Source organism: Falco naumanni, chromosome 8 (assembly GCF_017639655.2).
Source record: "Falco naumanni isolate bFalNau1 chromosome 8, bFalNau1.pat, whole genome shotgun sequence".
NCBI classification, from domain to species: domain Eukaryota; kingdom Metazoa; phylum Chordata; class Aves; order Falconiformes; family Falconidae; genus Falco; species Falco naumanni.
Genome location: NC_054061.1, coordinates 65,000,529 through 65,015,477, shown reverse-complemented (window position 1 = coordinate 65,015,477; position 14,949 = coordinate 65,000,529). Strand labels below are relative to the sequence as shown.

General features: G+C 38.0%; 1 protein-coding gene across 4 annotated transcripts in view; it reads right to left on the bottom strand.

Annotated features, from left to right (window-relative positions):
• Positions 1-447: 447 nt before the first annotated feature.
• AOX1 (aldehyde oxidase 1) overlaps positions 448-14,949 on the bottom strand; it is a 45,091-nt gene continuing 30,589 nt past the window's right edge. For 2 of the 4 annotated variants that reach the window (XM_040604757.1, XM_040604754.1), the window contains exons 25-35: positions 12,330-12,521; positions 11,794-12,021; positions 10,631-10,726; positions 9,780-9,908; positions 9,208-9,282; positions 7,543-7,595; positions 5,345-5,459; positions 4,645-4,710; positions 3,873-4,061; positions 2,279-2,457; positions 448-1,249 (exon numbers count right to left, since the gene is read on the bottom strand). In XM_040604757.1, coding sequence (XP_040460691.1) covers positions 1,195-1,249; positions 2,279-2,457; positions 3,873-4,061; positions 4,645-4,710; positions 5,345-5,459; positions 7,543-7,595; positions 9,208-9,282; positions 9,780-9,908; positions 10,631-10,726; positions 11,794-12,021; positions 12,330-12,521 — 1,377 coding nt within the window. In that variant the 3' untranslated portion in view covers positions 448-1,194. Of the gene's footprint in view, positions 1,250-2,020; positions 2,458-3,872; positions 4,062-4,644; positions 4,711-5,344; positions 5,460-7,542; positions 7,596-9,207; positions 9,283-9,779; positions 9,909-10,630; positions 10,727-11,793; positions 12,022-12,329; positions 12,522-14,949 lie in introns of those variants that run through there. The other 2 variants (XM_040604755.1, XM_040604756.1) reach the window with 2 other exon arrangements.

The window sequence follows — 14,949 nt, the reverse complement described above, 5'->3', positions numbered from 1 at the left end:
AGAGTGAGAGAGAACTCTCAACTGTACTTTCATGGCTCAGTGTAGTCCCGAGCACAGTGATTAAGCACTGCTTACAAATCCTTTCCAGAGACAGGTTCATCCAGTCTCCCATTCAAAGCACACTGAACTCCATGTGAGTCTTCCCATTAAGTTCAGAGGCTTTTGGCTTGCTCCATGAGAAAAAGAAAGCTTCCAGTGGAGACTACAACTAAGTGATGTCACAGCACTCTCCAAACTATCAAGCTGCAGCAAGGTCTTTTACCATCTCGTACCAACATACTCTTCATGCCAGTCCCTCTGCTGCCTTCTCCTCATCCCTCCTCACCCAGGGTGCGTATTCTCTCTGCTGCTTCCTCCTCTCTTCCTTGGCTGCTCCCTCTTCACTGGCTGCCCAACCTCTTAACAGAAACAGTCACAGCCACAGCTGCATCTTATCTACATCAGCCAACACCCCAGCCCCTGAAGCCAGCCCACAGCTGTATATTATAATATTAATAATGTTAATTAACCCAGCTTCATCCCTCTACAAAGTGACTCTTCCAACTTTTGTGATAAAATTAATCTCCCATATATCTGTAGGTCAGCCATAGCAATTTGCCTGGCATAGCAAAAGAAAATCATAACACTTGTTTCTTCCATGTTTTTAACACAAAGATGCCCATGTCAAAAGAATCTAAACCAGCTTTACTACAGATCAGAGCATCGCTTCTCATCAAAAAGGGACTGAATCCAACAAACAAGGTTCTGATTCTTCAGCTAAGACCTCTGGACTCACATTCCACTGCAAGACTCAAATCTGAATTAGAAAATTAGCTGAAGCCATTAAAAAATCATTTATCATATGAAGTTGTTAAGTGTAGTAAGTGGCAGTAAGTTATCTAACATACCTTTATACTTCACCCTACCTTTCTTCTCCTGCAGCACTTGAGCTAAGCTGTTCAGCAGATCTAGTTGAATATATATGCTTCAAATGCAGGACATGCATTCTAGCAATTAAATGCAGTAATTTAAGGAAAGTACTGTAATGAATACACTGGATGGAGAATGAATGGAAGATGTAGTGTGCCTATTTTGGGTAGCTAGTTCTATTCTGAAAATGAGGAAATATATTTATCTGTGTGTTGATTAGTTTGCATTGGGGCAGTAAATCAGTTTTCCATTCCATTCCTTTCAGGTCTTAAGCAGTCCGGTTTGTCATTCACACAGATAGGTCCCGAGGAGGGGAGGAAGCAGATTCATTTTCTGTGATCTAAGAAAACAAGCGAGAAATGAAAATACTTGTTAATATTATTTGATTGGCAAGCCCCCAATATTGCCCTTATCAGGTGTCTCCAAGTCACCCAGCAGGGTGCCCTACAGGAGATACCTACAGAAGGTGGCTGGAAGGCAGATCAGTGATAACTGGGCTCAGGGCCAAACAGGGATGGAGAAACACAATCTCTGCACTGGTGGACCTGACCTCCTGCAAGGTTGATGAGAGTAAGCCCACAAACCTATTGATCCGGGTACCAATGATATCCCACCATGACCACAGAGATACCACGGGAATAATCTGTGAGTGAAAGTTCAAGCTTCCATGGAAGAGCCTCAGAGAAGTTCAGGGCACAGTATGGATTTACATGCTGACAAGGACCTTGCCTACAACAGATGTTGTATGCTAAGTAAAAACTTACACAGAAAAAGAATTGTAATAGCAGTGGGAACATGACTACAGCGAACAGTGGCCGAAAACACAGAATATAAAAGATCAGCACGGTAAGAAGTGTATTGTCTCATTTGTTTTTCTTCTGTATCCTTTTGTTAGCTCTGAGTTAATTATTTTTCTCCCAAAGAGTACCGGGCATAGCAACGAGTACCAGAATGAGATGACAGTACCAGACTGCAAGTCACTGGGGGAAAGCACCTGGAAGGAGTCTGAAGATGCTCGGAGGCTGATCCACTGCTGTCAATAAGAGGAGCTATTTAGTCCTCTATAGGATTTGACATACAGAAGAAAGGAGGAGACTTAAGAGAAAGAGGAGATTGTAACAATTACGTACATTTCAAAGAATAAAGGTTATACAAAACCAGGGAAATTCCAGTACAATGTTTCAATGGCATTTGTTGGAATAACTTCTGTGAGTGAGACCTGTTATCAGATGTTTCAATTACAAGGAGCCATGTGATATGGCTGTATACAAAGCATCACCAATTGGAAACATCATTAGGCATCCCACCATTCAGGGGTGCCAAAAGCAGCATACACTTCTACCCAGAGATACTTTGACCTTTCCCCCACCTTCCTATTACCATCTCAGTAAAGGCATCTGCACAGCTTGCCCGTAGTTGTTCAGCAGTCAGAGGGCTGTTCAGTACGAAAGTCTTTGTCAGTCCTCTTTCACTCCTCACACTAGTTACTGCATCTCTCAAAGCGAAGAACACAGAGCATCCCAAGAAAAATCCTGCCTCACCTAACCCCTGAAAAAAGAAAAAAAAAAGTCAAATAGGTGTAGGTTTTGAGCAAATGAAATAAGTACATGCCATGTCAGTATCAACTAAAAAGCTATAAAGTCAGTGACTCAAAAAGTGTTCTGTCTTTCTGTAAGGAAGTTTATTTTAGATTCAGTGGAAGCAAGCCTAGATCACACAGTCTTCTGATGGAGCTAAAAAGGTTGATTTCAAATATTGGCTATTGATTTTAGAACCTTTTTGTCTCATTGCAAAACTGAAATTTAGAATAATTAGCAGACAAAATTAAAACAATCCAAAACCAGGTACAGATACAACTAAGAAACAAAGCCTGAACTCATGATAATTCCCTGCACCTGACCTGACACCGCTGACCTCAGTGGGCTTGACATCCTCTCACTGCTTCTGACATTAGATTCACATTTGCTCCTTAGCGCAAAGATAGGTCAAAATCTACCCTTATTCCATAGTCCTCTCAGTACTGTGGTACTGAATGCTTTAATCTGGACCGGGATACTGCAACTGAATCTTACCTCCTTGCTAAAATCTGCTAACCAAATGTCTTCCCCAAATATGCTGCATGAAGACAGAATCACATCATGTTACAGTGAATTTTGAGGGTAATTATAGGAGGTAAATTCACAGAAAAGGAAAAGAGCTGTTTGAAGAGGGATATTAGTATCAGCTCTCTAGATCAACTCCCAATCAACTATGTAACTACTTCACCTAAATGATGCTTTTTCAAACACTTTTCTAATTATGTATTACTGAGACAGCTTTAAATAATTTTAAAGGACCTATCTGTTCTTTAATAACTTTTGCTGTAAAAAAGCTTTTTCCTTATGTCATGCTGTTTTATTTTACTGTATTCTAAAAGTGTATCTAATACTTGAAACAGCTGGAAATTTGCAGAAGTACCTTCATCTCGACTTACCATTACTACCTATATACAACTGGCCAGAATATTTGTTGGTGTAAATTCACGCAACGATTACACCAGCTGAATACTTGAGCCAATCTCTCATATAAATACACGCATACAGTCCTATTTCTTACTGTGTAACACACATAAGTAATCTGCACACTCTCATTATTTCTCCATCAATTTCTTTGGTATTTTTATTCTAACCCTTCAGATTATCACAACATTTTAAAAGTATGGTTTGAAATTCAGCTTGCAGCTTCTGTGTATGGTCTGTTAACAAATCCCTAAAATTACTACTTGCCAATCGCGAAAGATATGCAGCAACATCACACATTATGTCTTTTCATATTAGCTCCCCTGATGTCATAAATAAATATTTTATGGACACTCCTTTGAAATGCTTAAGAAGAAGAACTGAAAACTTTGTATGTTGTATATCAAAGTAATTCCTCTGTTTGTCCTGGGATCTAAGAATTAGGCCCTGTGACTGTTTGCTTACCTTGGATGCATAGATGGCGTAAGGATTTGGGGAAGATGACAGCAGGGAAACATTAAATTGTTCTGGAATATCACAAACAGCAGGGATCTTATACTGATCTGGACCCTTAGTATAGAGGACTCCTTCTGGAGAGTACTTTAATTCCTCCATTGTGTACAGTCCAATGCCTTGAACAAAGGCACCTTCAATCTTTAAGAAAGAAAAGAAATAGCATTTACATTCTCATGTTTGGTAAAATGGGTAAAACTTGGGCAAGAACTGATTTGTATTACTGTATGTTAGACCATTTTCTGTCCTGTTTGCCTCATGGGATTCTTCAACATTTTGGGCTACTGGGATGGAAAAAGCTTTCACACTCCTCTCTCACACCAGGCAGAGACAAATGCTTTCATGATGAAATGATGAGATCTGTGGAACAGCCTGCAATGAATAAAGGTGTTTCCCTGCTATCGTGTGAGGAAGGCAGATTGAACAATAGGAGAATTTAGAGACTGTAGATCACAAACAGTACTAAAGTCCAGCAGACAGTGGGCATATATACATACAGGAAGTATTACAGGTTGACACTGTGGGTAAAATTCAAGCTTCATAGACATTTATGAAGCTCTGACACTGACTCAAATGGGGCAAGTCTACAAGTAAAGGACCTTCTAATCTATGAATTATAACATTATCTAACAATAATGTTTTCTGAATTAATGAGGTAATCTTTATTTCAGATAAGGATATCAGTGTAACAGAAATAAGACAGCAGGAAATTCTTGGCACATACCTGTCCTATATCCACAGCTGGGTTTATGCTGCATCCAATGTCCATAACAATGTCTGTTCTGAGGTTCTGTCAATAAAATTCAAATGCATATTACTGAGAGAAATGCATGGCGTGGAGGCAGTAGAACATAATTCAGGTTAGAGCTGGTATTCAGTGGCATAATATATATTAAGGTAGAGGCCCCCGCCATGTACACGATTTCAAAGTAATTTCCAATACCCCGATACAAGCAAAATGGGCTCAGCTTTTACAGAAGTTTCACCAGAGGCCTTGCAAGATTTTTCCCATCACACAACGAAATCCCCACATAACTAAGTACAGATAGAGGGCATATGATCAGCAGTCTATGATTTAGCTGTCTAGATGGTCTAGATTCTGGAAACAGATTATTTAGCTCTGCTGTAATTTGCTGGTAAACAGGGAAGGAACAAGTGAAGAACATGTCAGACGTCTGCCATAACCCAAAAGATTTATGACACTAACGTATGACATTAACACAGATGTGCAAAAAGCTGGTTAACAGTACACAGCTTTCATTCTGCTCCACCTGTACTTTGCATTTACACTGTTGATATATTTACTATCATCTGAAGACAGGTGACTTACTAATGCAAAATCTGAATGTTTGTTGCAGCACCCAGTGATACAAACAAACCTCATTCACATTACTTACAAAACTTCCATGACACTCCATTATTACCTTGTGATCTCCTGTTAGACAGTTAATTTCAACCTCTGAACAAGCAGCTCCATAAAGAAAATATGTGAATGGCTGTCCTTCCCCTTTCTCCCAATCCATTTTTTCATTGTAGCCTCTGATGGAAGAAATGACATCCACAAGAAAAAAATTAGTGAATGTTTGCACCATAACAAAGCAGATGAGCAAATCAAAGTTTGAAACGACTTCAAGTGAAATCTTAAACAACAGGTCAGAACCCCAGCAGTTAAGTTCCATGAAATCCTACAGAGCACTAGTAGTTTAGGTTTGATGGATCTGTATTTATATAAAATTTAGCAGGCAAGCAAGCTATTTCAGATCAGGAGAGTCTACAACCAGCATAATCCCAGAAACATATTAATAAAGACAGGGTAATCAGGTACAGAATACAAATTTAGGGTAATGGTTGCTGAGGTAATAGCACATAAGGGAATTCAGAAAAAGGGAGGAAAACTGGTCAGGATCTATGAAAGAACAATTTACAAGACATGAAAGAGTAAAAATTACAGAAGCTGCCTACACAATGAGTGAGAGAGTCAGGAGTATTAAAATAAAGGTGTAATTCCTTAGAAAGCAGTGGGACTAATTGAGGAGACTATAGTAGTCAGGACTGATGGGGTAAATTCAACAAACACAAGAAGATGTGAAATGCAGCATCCCCCAACCATGTCAGCTATGTGACCAAGGCATACTCTCTGACCATATATGAGTGAAATGTTTTTGTTGAGCACATTTAGAATTATACTCCATAAAACAATTATGGTATAATTCAGAGCATTGAACCATGCATTTAAAAAGCGTTACACAAAATCCACGTATTCAGCTTCTCACATTCCATCTATCTCAGCTGGCTTTGAGATTCTTGGATGTGGAGAATATGACTGGATAAGAACTAGATCAATACAGGATTTGAGGCTCCGGGATCTGCAGATGGGTTTGCACACCATTAAATGCCAATAGCAAAGTATGGCTGTTGTTCACTGCATTCAAGATATCAACTTCCTAAAGCTCCATAAGCAGAAAACAGACTTGAACAGACTTAACAGAAGGAAGGGACATTTTGTTTGGGCTTTTCTAGGTGTTTTAAATAAGTATGGCTTTGTGACGTGCCTCTCCAATTTACTCCAGGCTGCCTGAATACCTGAAAAGTTGCTATTGATCAGCAGGTAAATACAGGTGGAGGGAGAGAAGATATAAGGCACAGCAGGCTGAGAGAGAAACTTTTCTTTGAATCCCACCTGAGTTATAGCACAGAATTTTTTTCCTTTCTAGTTCTTTATAAATACCGTGAAAGAATTCAGAGAAAAAGGACCACAAGACTGCACTGAGAGACAGCAGAGGGAATTGTGTTTATGATTACTGTGTCCCACAATAGCATTGCTGTTGTGACTAAATCCCTATCTAAGAGTATAAATGGTGGGAATCTTCTGAGGCTCCAGATGCAAAACAATATTGTTAAAATTGTCAAAACAATAACTCCAAAACTAGAGTCAGTGACCAACCCCACTTCTCACGTGAGCACCAAGTCCCTCTGTAGTTTTTAATTAGTGCTGAATTATAGCATCTGATTCCTGAGTGAGTTTAAAAAAAAATAAAATTACCATGAGCTTTCTCTTAAACTCAACCAGACATTTTAAATTCTCCTTCCTCTAAAGAGAAATAACCTTAAGGTTCAGATCTAGAATTAAATGAGTCTAATTTTCCACAAATGCACCTAATTGCTAATTACAGGTGTGTGCTGGATAAATACTCCAATGCTGCCACTTGTTCTTCCTGTCATGCAACTTGGTGTGATTATGTTTGTGGGTAAAAGTGTAAACAACCTGTAGTACAACAATACAGCTTCCAGTAAATGAACTATATCCCACATTGCACACCTACTGTTATGGGCAGCGGTCACTTTTTTGATGCTTACTGGTTTGCTAATGACCAAATCATGGAGTAAAGATGGGACTAAATAGTATTTTGATACTTTCTAGAGAGCCCACATAGGGCCAGGCATAAATTAGCAGCACTTAAACGTTAAACTCCAACTCCCCATATATAAAAGAATTGCATAAAACATAAGCTGAGCCATTAGAAAGAACTACTGGACAGGATCTTCTATTCGTGGCATTGGTTAATTTCGGAAATCAGCCCTGGTCTAACCTATGCACTTTTAAGGAACAAAAAAGTATTACCTAAAGTAGCCAGTAGCTGAAAGACTCACACTCTGTTCAAAAGCTTCTTTAATCTGTAAAATATAGCAGCATTTGTGGTAAACCAAGGAAGGAGTCAGGAAGGAACACAGCATACATATATTTACTTATTTTCCTGTATTTACTTAAAAACCAAACTGTAACAAACTGTAAAGAAAAGATGACCAGCTAAGTGTGTTTACTTAGTGCTAAAAGAACCCCATGGTGCCTAATACTGTAGAACTAAAACCCCTTTGGATGAGCAATCTGAATTCTTTTGGCACTACAGTAAGGAAAAGACCTGTCAACAGTGGTGGTCTTGCAGAATCTTTATCGTTGGTTATGTTGTAGTCAGAAAGGGCCCTGCTCAATTTTTCTGCTCAAGTTCGACAGAAATGGGGCCCCCTGTCATAGAAGATCTGTATGATTTACTTGCACAAAAATGGCAGCTGACAAGAGAAATACTCTCTGCAGTGTTCTTCTACCAGTGGTAAAAATAATGGTATGACGTCCCAAATCTATTCCCTTTCAGTGATTCTCATGTTAGATTTACTCAGTTTACAAGTCAAGAAGTTTGGGTCTTTTTTTGAATTTTTAATTAATTGCAATTTACTGACTTTGCAAGATATAAAATTACTTCTCTGCCTATATTATTTTTTAGGTCAGCCATTTCTGCTATGTTTTGTGTATGTCTGAATTATCCAAATTAATTTGGCATCTATTCGAGATTATCTTTGCATACATAGCTGTCAGTTATTAAGCTACCACATGTATTCCAACATTATTTGCTATTGCTAGGAATTATTACTGTCAAGAAACCGTTTAAATTTTCACATTTTTTTAGTATTTCACGTTATTTTAGTATTTAATCACTTGAAAAGAAACACCCTAGCATATTGGATCTGTAAATGTCCTTTTCATTAGGCCATAGATAACAAGCAATACTGGATACGAAAACATAACAAACAGGTTTTCTTATAACATCTTGATACATAGGGATAGATTCTTAGCCATATCTTCATAGTTTATATTACAGCAGAAATATTTCAGTTAAAAAAACCTCAGTTTCTAGCCCTAAAATTCTATTCCAGTTTCAAGTGGGCACCAGACAGGGGCCATTTCTATAAATAGCTTTAGCATTACTTCTGCACTACTCTGCTGCAAATGTAACTAATAGTAAAACTAATTACATATTAGAGCAATGGGAGCAAGGATTCCTGCTACTTTCTGTGCAATTCTGTGAGACACTGCATATGGGAGAGAGATGGAAGGAAGAAGTTTAGGAAGCTTCTCTTCATCGATTTGGTAAAAATAAAGAACAGCCATGTAAGAAAATCAACACATACGCTGTATCCATATACCCTGATAATCTTCTGGCAACAGCTTGTCTGAGGGTAAGATGGGGTGGGTCATTATTGCAGAACCTGGTATTTTTTGCATATTAAAAACTTCTGTGACTTCACAGACCCTTTATAACTAGATATGATCAGGGGATTGTTCCCCATGTATCTAAACCAAGTGTCTACACTCCCATCTTTCTGTGAAATAACCTGTTTCTACAGTTTATAACTTTAGGATTATTAGGCTGAACAGACTGATAGACTACAACGCATATACCACAGCTTCTGCAAACACACAAACACACTTAGTAGGATTGATCTGTCTTACCCAATCATTCCAGGTCCCTTTTGGGTTCTTGCTGATGATAGGCTGCAGGCGTTTGAGAAGAGTTTGGCAAGCATCCTGGTGAGAAGTCAGGAGAACATATCACAGAATTAACACAGATACATTTGGTACTATTCAAGATACGTTCTAGTTAGTAATTAGTATTTGCTTTACCATCATCTTGGTTTGAAAAGGTATCATAGGAGGTGTCATTTAAATTGCATAGACACAAACCTTATAAAGGGTTAAGTTACAAGGGCTGGAATCTGCATGAATCAGTAGATTTAGAACAGGAACAGGGTACCAGATTTGTACAGGACTAATTATTTTGTTAGGCAAAACAAAGATTTTGTCAAACATAAGCCTCTGAGGGAAAGCTCAGATCATATTCTGAAAATTTGTAAGCACCATTACTGAGAAACTGTCAACAAGTGGTGTTTCTTCTTAGCAACCTCCAGTGGTATTATTGGTAATCTCAAACTTTATTTCTATGGGATCACTAATGCTTAAAGTTTGGCAGGCATTAAGTACCATGAAGGGTAGAGTGTTTTGCTAAACTAAACACTACCCTTTACCTTCACAGCCATCCCATTGACATCTGTCCCTGCAGATCCTGCTGAGGCACATGCATTGGGAATAGTTGTTGTGCTGGTTTCACAGAAGTGAATATATGACATGGGGATGTTCAATTCCCGACTAGCAACCTGTTTCAGGAAGAACAACACATTATTCTCTGTTTTAGAAACATTTTAAACACTCCAACAGTTCTCCAGTACTTGCTAGAAGTCAGCAATACAAGAAAGAATAAAGTTGCAGCAAGTCCCCTTCCAACCTCCAGCTGAAATCATTCTGCCCAGTTTGTCAGTACAAACAAACAGAACGGAATGGCAATGTTTTAGCTGTATTCAAATTCTGCAATGGGACTGGAGTGCAACATGTGGTTCTGCATTTTGCTGCTTATGTCCTGTATGATTTAGTGAAAATTATGCAGGCCCAGATCCCAAGCTTTCATTGACTTGGTTAATATCTTTACAGATATTTATCTGTCTCTCAGTTCTGCATTAAACAAATATAATAATAATAACAACAACAACAATAATATCTGAACTGTATACTAATCTGAATATTGTCTTTTTTTATCATGGGCTTTATGGGATCAGCCCCAAAAAGTTCTTATTTCTAAATAAACCTCTTCACATACCACTGAAGAATAAAGCCCAAACAATTTGTTTTTCTTCCTGCTATCTCTATGACTCTTAATGAAGGTATTTTTGCTTTCTAACTCTATCAATGCAAAGAAGCAGCGGCTACGCTGATAAAGAAATTGTCCTACTGGTACATTAATTAACTAAGAAGAAAACCTTCACACTGTTTATCTGCATGACAGATAAAGCACAAGGAAATATTTGTTTGGGTCATCTGTTACCTGGATCATTTTTGTATGAATACCTTGCCCCATTTCAATTCCACCATGTGTCAGAAGCACAGACCCATCAGTATAAATATGAACCAAAGCTGCAGCCTAAAAAAGAAAACCAAGATCAAGATTAGCGAGAAATGTGTTGTATGTTGCGACGAACTGATGAATCAAAAAAGACACAGTTTTGAAGTGTATTTCAATTTATCTATTTAGTGCTTTTGAACAGAATGCAAAATATGGAATGCTAGTCCCTGCTCTTCCTCTATAATGACTTCAAAATAAAAAGATATAAACATTTGGAGGTCTGCTTTTTCTGTTGCTGGATCCTGAAATAAATCTACATCTGGCAACAGTATCTTAATGGTTCCAAAAGAAGATGGTGGATCTTCCTCACTAGTGGCTGTACATGCCAATTCCTCCAAGTTCCATTTTCTCTCCCACTGATGTTTTGAGAGCCTTTGGACACAGGTTTTTCAACAGCATAGGCTGGGCAGGCTGTCATCATTAGACACAGCAGGAAGGTTCTGAATGAAATTCTCCTACTGGGCTAGCTGGGAGTAGCACTGTAGACTACAAAGCCCCTGTGATTTTAGTCTTGAACAGAGATAGCCAGTTTGATATGACACAAGCTACTCAATTTTCAGTTGATAAAACGCTGTATATTCCATAAGCACTGACACCTACACTAAACAAAATACAAAGACCAAAACCACTACTGTCCTCCTTTTCTTCCTTAAACTTAGTCTTTGATGACATCAAAGGGTTAAGTCTTTAAGAACAGCATCCCATAGTGCCCCCATGGTCAGAAAAAATAAGCTCAGAGTTGTTTTCTGGAATGGATAACCTAGCCCATGAATACTTTGCCATCAGTCCTCAAACACTTTTAATAAACGTGTTCAACTCATCTACACCAATACCACATTGCAAGAGATGGGACTGGCCTTTGAAGCAGGCAGTGTCCAAGCTGCCTGGGCCCTGAAAACCAGACAACTTTGATCTCTGCTTGAAGAGATCTAGAAGCTAGTGTAGCCTTCAGGGAACAACTATTATGAGGATGATAGGTTTCCAGAAGGTGGAAGATAACACATTGGGTTTGTATCCTAAGGCAGAGTAACTGTGATCTTCTATGGATAAAAAGCTTAGCTCACTTATTTTTTAAAGAAACTAACCTGAGTAAGATAACGTGTGCCTAGTCCAAATGGATACTTCATTGGTACAATGGCAATCCCTTTTTTCTTCCAGTAATTTTGTTTGTTAAATTCTTCAATAGTTGTTTTCCTGCTGTAGTATGCAGATTTCTCCATACATTCATTCCAACACCGTATTAAGTTTTGTGGATCAAGCTTTTGTTTGAAGTGCGTCTGCTCAATTTCCTTATACATATTTATTTCCCTAATCTGAAATAATAAAATTAACAGCTATCACAATCTTGTTACAGGCAGATTGACCATTTGGAGGGACTAGTAGACAACAAGAAGGTTGCTTTATATTCTTGGAACAATTTCCAGTTCGGTGCAGTTTGCAAGAGCATGCTAATCATGCAACAACCAGACGGTGATTAAAAAAAAAATATATGAATTTTAGCACAAATTATGTCATTGACTTAGAAAATACTTGTTCAAACAGTTGAGCTAATCTAAAGGGTTTTAACTTCCCAATTGCACAGACTTCATTTCAGGAGAGAAGATGTGTTCATTTCTGTCACCTTTTCTGGTGATAAACCAGTTTTATCTGCAACTCCTGTTATCCAAGTTTCTGTCACCAGTGCTGACTGGGGAAAGCCAAAGCCTCGGAACGCTGTGTTTGATGGCAGGTTTGTTTTGCAGGCATAAGCACAGCATCTCAAGTTGGGAATCTTGTATGCATTGTCCATTTTTAATAAAGATACTTCTGCTACCTGAGGTAGGGAACAAACAGGTCTAGTTAAATGTCAGAACACTGCTTCTTTCAAATTCACATTTAAATCTACTTCATTTGATATAAAGAGCTTAACTTGAGACAATTAGCTTTAAAATTGGGTTTCTGTCAATTGCTGGTAGTAAGAATAATCTTGTGCACATACACAGACTTTACTCATACATTTCTCATGCAGCATATTAGTTTTCATTTATTTTTTGGTATTCTCAGAACACAGCTGATGTTACTAGTAGTTGAGTGCTGGTCAGTAGTTAAGGATGTAATAGATACTCCATTTCACAATTGATTTTGCTCCTACTTCAACATCAAAAGCCACACAATTAAAAATTGGCAGATTAGATTTAAAGCAATAGGAGCTATGAAAGGAACTGATGAAAGCATTCTGAATTATCACGTCCTATGGAAATTCACAGTTAAGGTTTAGTTCCACCAGGAAGCATATGTACTGCAGTCCTCTGGTTCTTCATTTCCCTTTTAGAGATTTCACGTGACAAACACAAAATCATAAGAAAAGGAAAATCCCGTATTAAAGACTTCAAATTAGGCTCTAGGAGTCAGTATCAAAATAAGTAAGTTTAAAAATGTTTTGATGCCTCATGAAGAGTCCACTGGCTCTCTTCAATGTTAAGTAGATTTCTCAGAATGGAAAATCTAAGCCTGTATTCCTACTGTTCCCACTGAGCTTTAAACAATAAACTTCCAAACTTTTCTGCATAGAAACAACTGAAGATAGTTTTGGTGTAATAACTGTGCATGTGAATAATGTCACACAATGCTACCTTTCCACTTAGGAAATATAAATTGAGGTGTTATTGTGGAATGGAGAAAAAAAAAAGTTTTGTATTCTGGGTTTTTTTAATTATGAATACAACTTTTATGGACTTCAGAGAAAGTGTGTGTATGAAACTGATCTGTCTTAAGACAAGTTATTGATAAAACAGAATGAACACAATATATTATTATAATACAACTCTTACCTATGCCAAAATTTCTTCCCAGAAATGTCTGTTCTAATCTTGATGCAATCATACAGAATTAAAACACATTATTAATTGTTGACTGAACAATAACTAAGTTAAGCATAGATTACTGGTATTCAACTCCCATGCTGGAAGACCCGTCTTTATGACGATAAGCATCAAGCATCTTGGCTCTTTCTGGGGCTAGGCTCCCACAGAATAAGGTCCCCACTAAAGAAAGAATAAATCTCAGAATACTGATTTGGGAAAACACAGATAAGTCACACTGCAACAGAAGAAAAACCTGGAGTTTTTGTTTACCAAAGCTTATAGTTTTATTTCAAATAAACCTTTTCCTCCTCCCAAAAGTGTTGATTATTAATGCTATACTGATAGAATCAAATGGAATCACACAGCTAGACCATTGGCTGTCAATCTAATTAATTAGGGAGTGATGTTAGAGAGTTAAGCTGTTATCATATGTACTATTCCAGCTGCAGCTGGAATAATTCTAAGTCCATCTGCTTCACTATACCATTGTAGAACTTCAACTTAATATGGTTCTGACATGTGATCTGCATCAATGTACATGATTTTAATGGATTTTTTTCAAACCCAGGTTGTTTTTCCGAACCAGGGTAGGCAGCAATAGCATGGGCAGTTACACTGACAGATTTCAGAGTGCAGAAAATAGCCATAGGTGGGGCAAATGACAAGCCAATGAGGGGTAGTAACCTCAACAAACATTTCAGTTACAGCTAGAATAGCTATGCAAACATAAATTCCTGGTGACTGATATTAAAGCAAGCAATATTTTATACTTTGCAGACCTGTAAGTGAGGAACTGAGGTATACAGCACAGTAAATGCAGACCCAGTACAGAAACACACAGAGACAGTAACAGGACAACTACCACTATGAATTTCCTGAAGGTTAAGAAAGGTCTTCCCAGAATTGTAGACATAACACTTTAGGCAGGCACAAATGCAAGTACTATGTATTTTAAAAGGAATATTTTGTTAGTTGACATGTTTATAGTGGCAAAAACAAGCCTGAGAAACTGTTCATGAAGTGAATGCATAGAAAAAGATCAAAAAGTATTTCAGTGCTACGCTGAACTGAATAAGAAAAGGCTAAACTAGCAGGTGTAGATTTTCCAACAGCCCAAGTTTCTATATCAAAATGCTGTACGATTAACGATACATGGGCAAAGGGATTTGGCCTTCATCATTTCGCAGCTAATGATTCTGTGGATAACTGGCTAGCTGAAAAAAGGTCTCATAGACATAGTCCAGCTGGCTGGACAAAAATGCACATCGCTCTCAGCTTATCTGAAGTAAAGCAAAATACACTGTCTTTGGCTGTCCTTGTTACACAATAACAGGAAGATTTCGGTGGGAAAAGAATGTTGCAGGTGGGAACAGATAACTACAGAAGAGAAACAGGGGT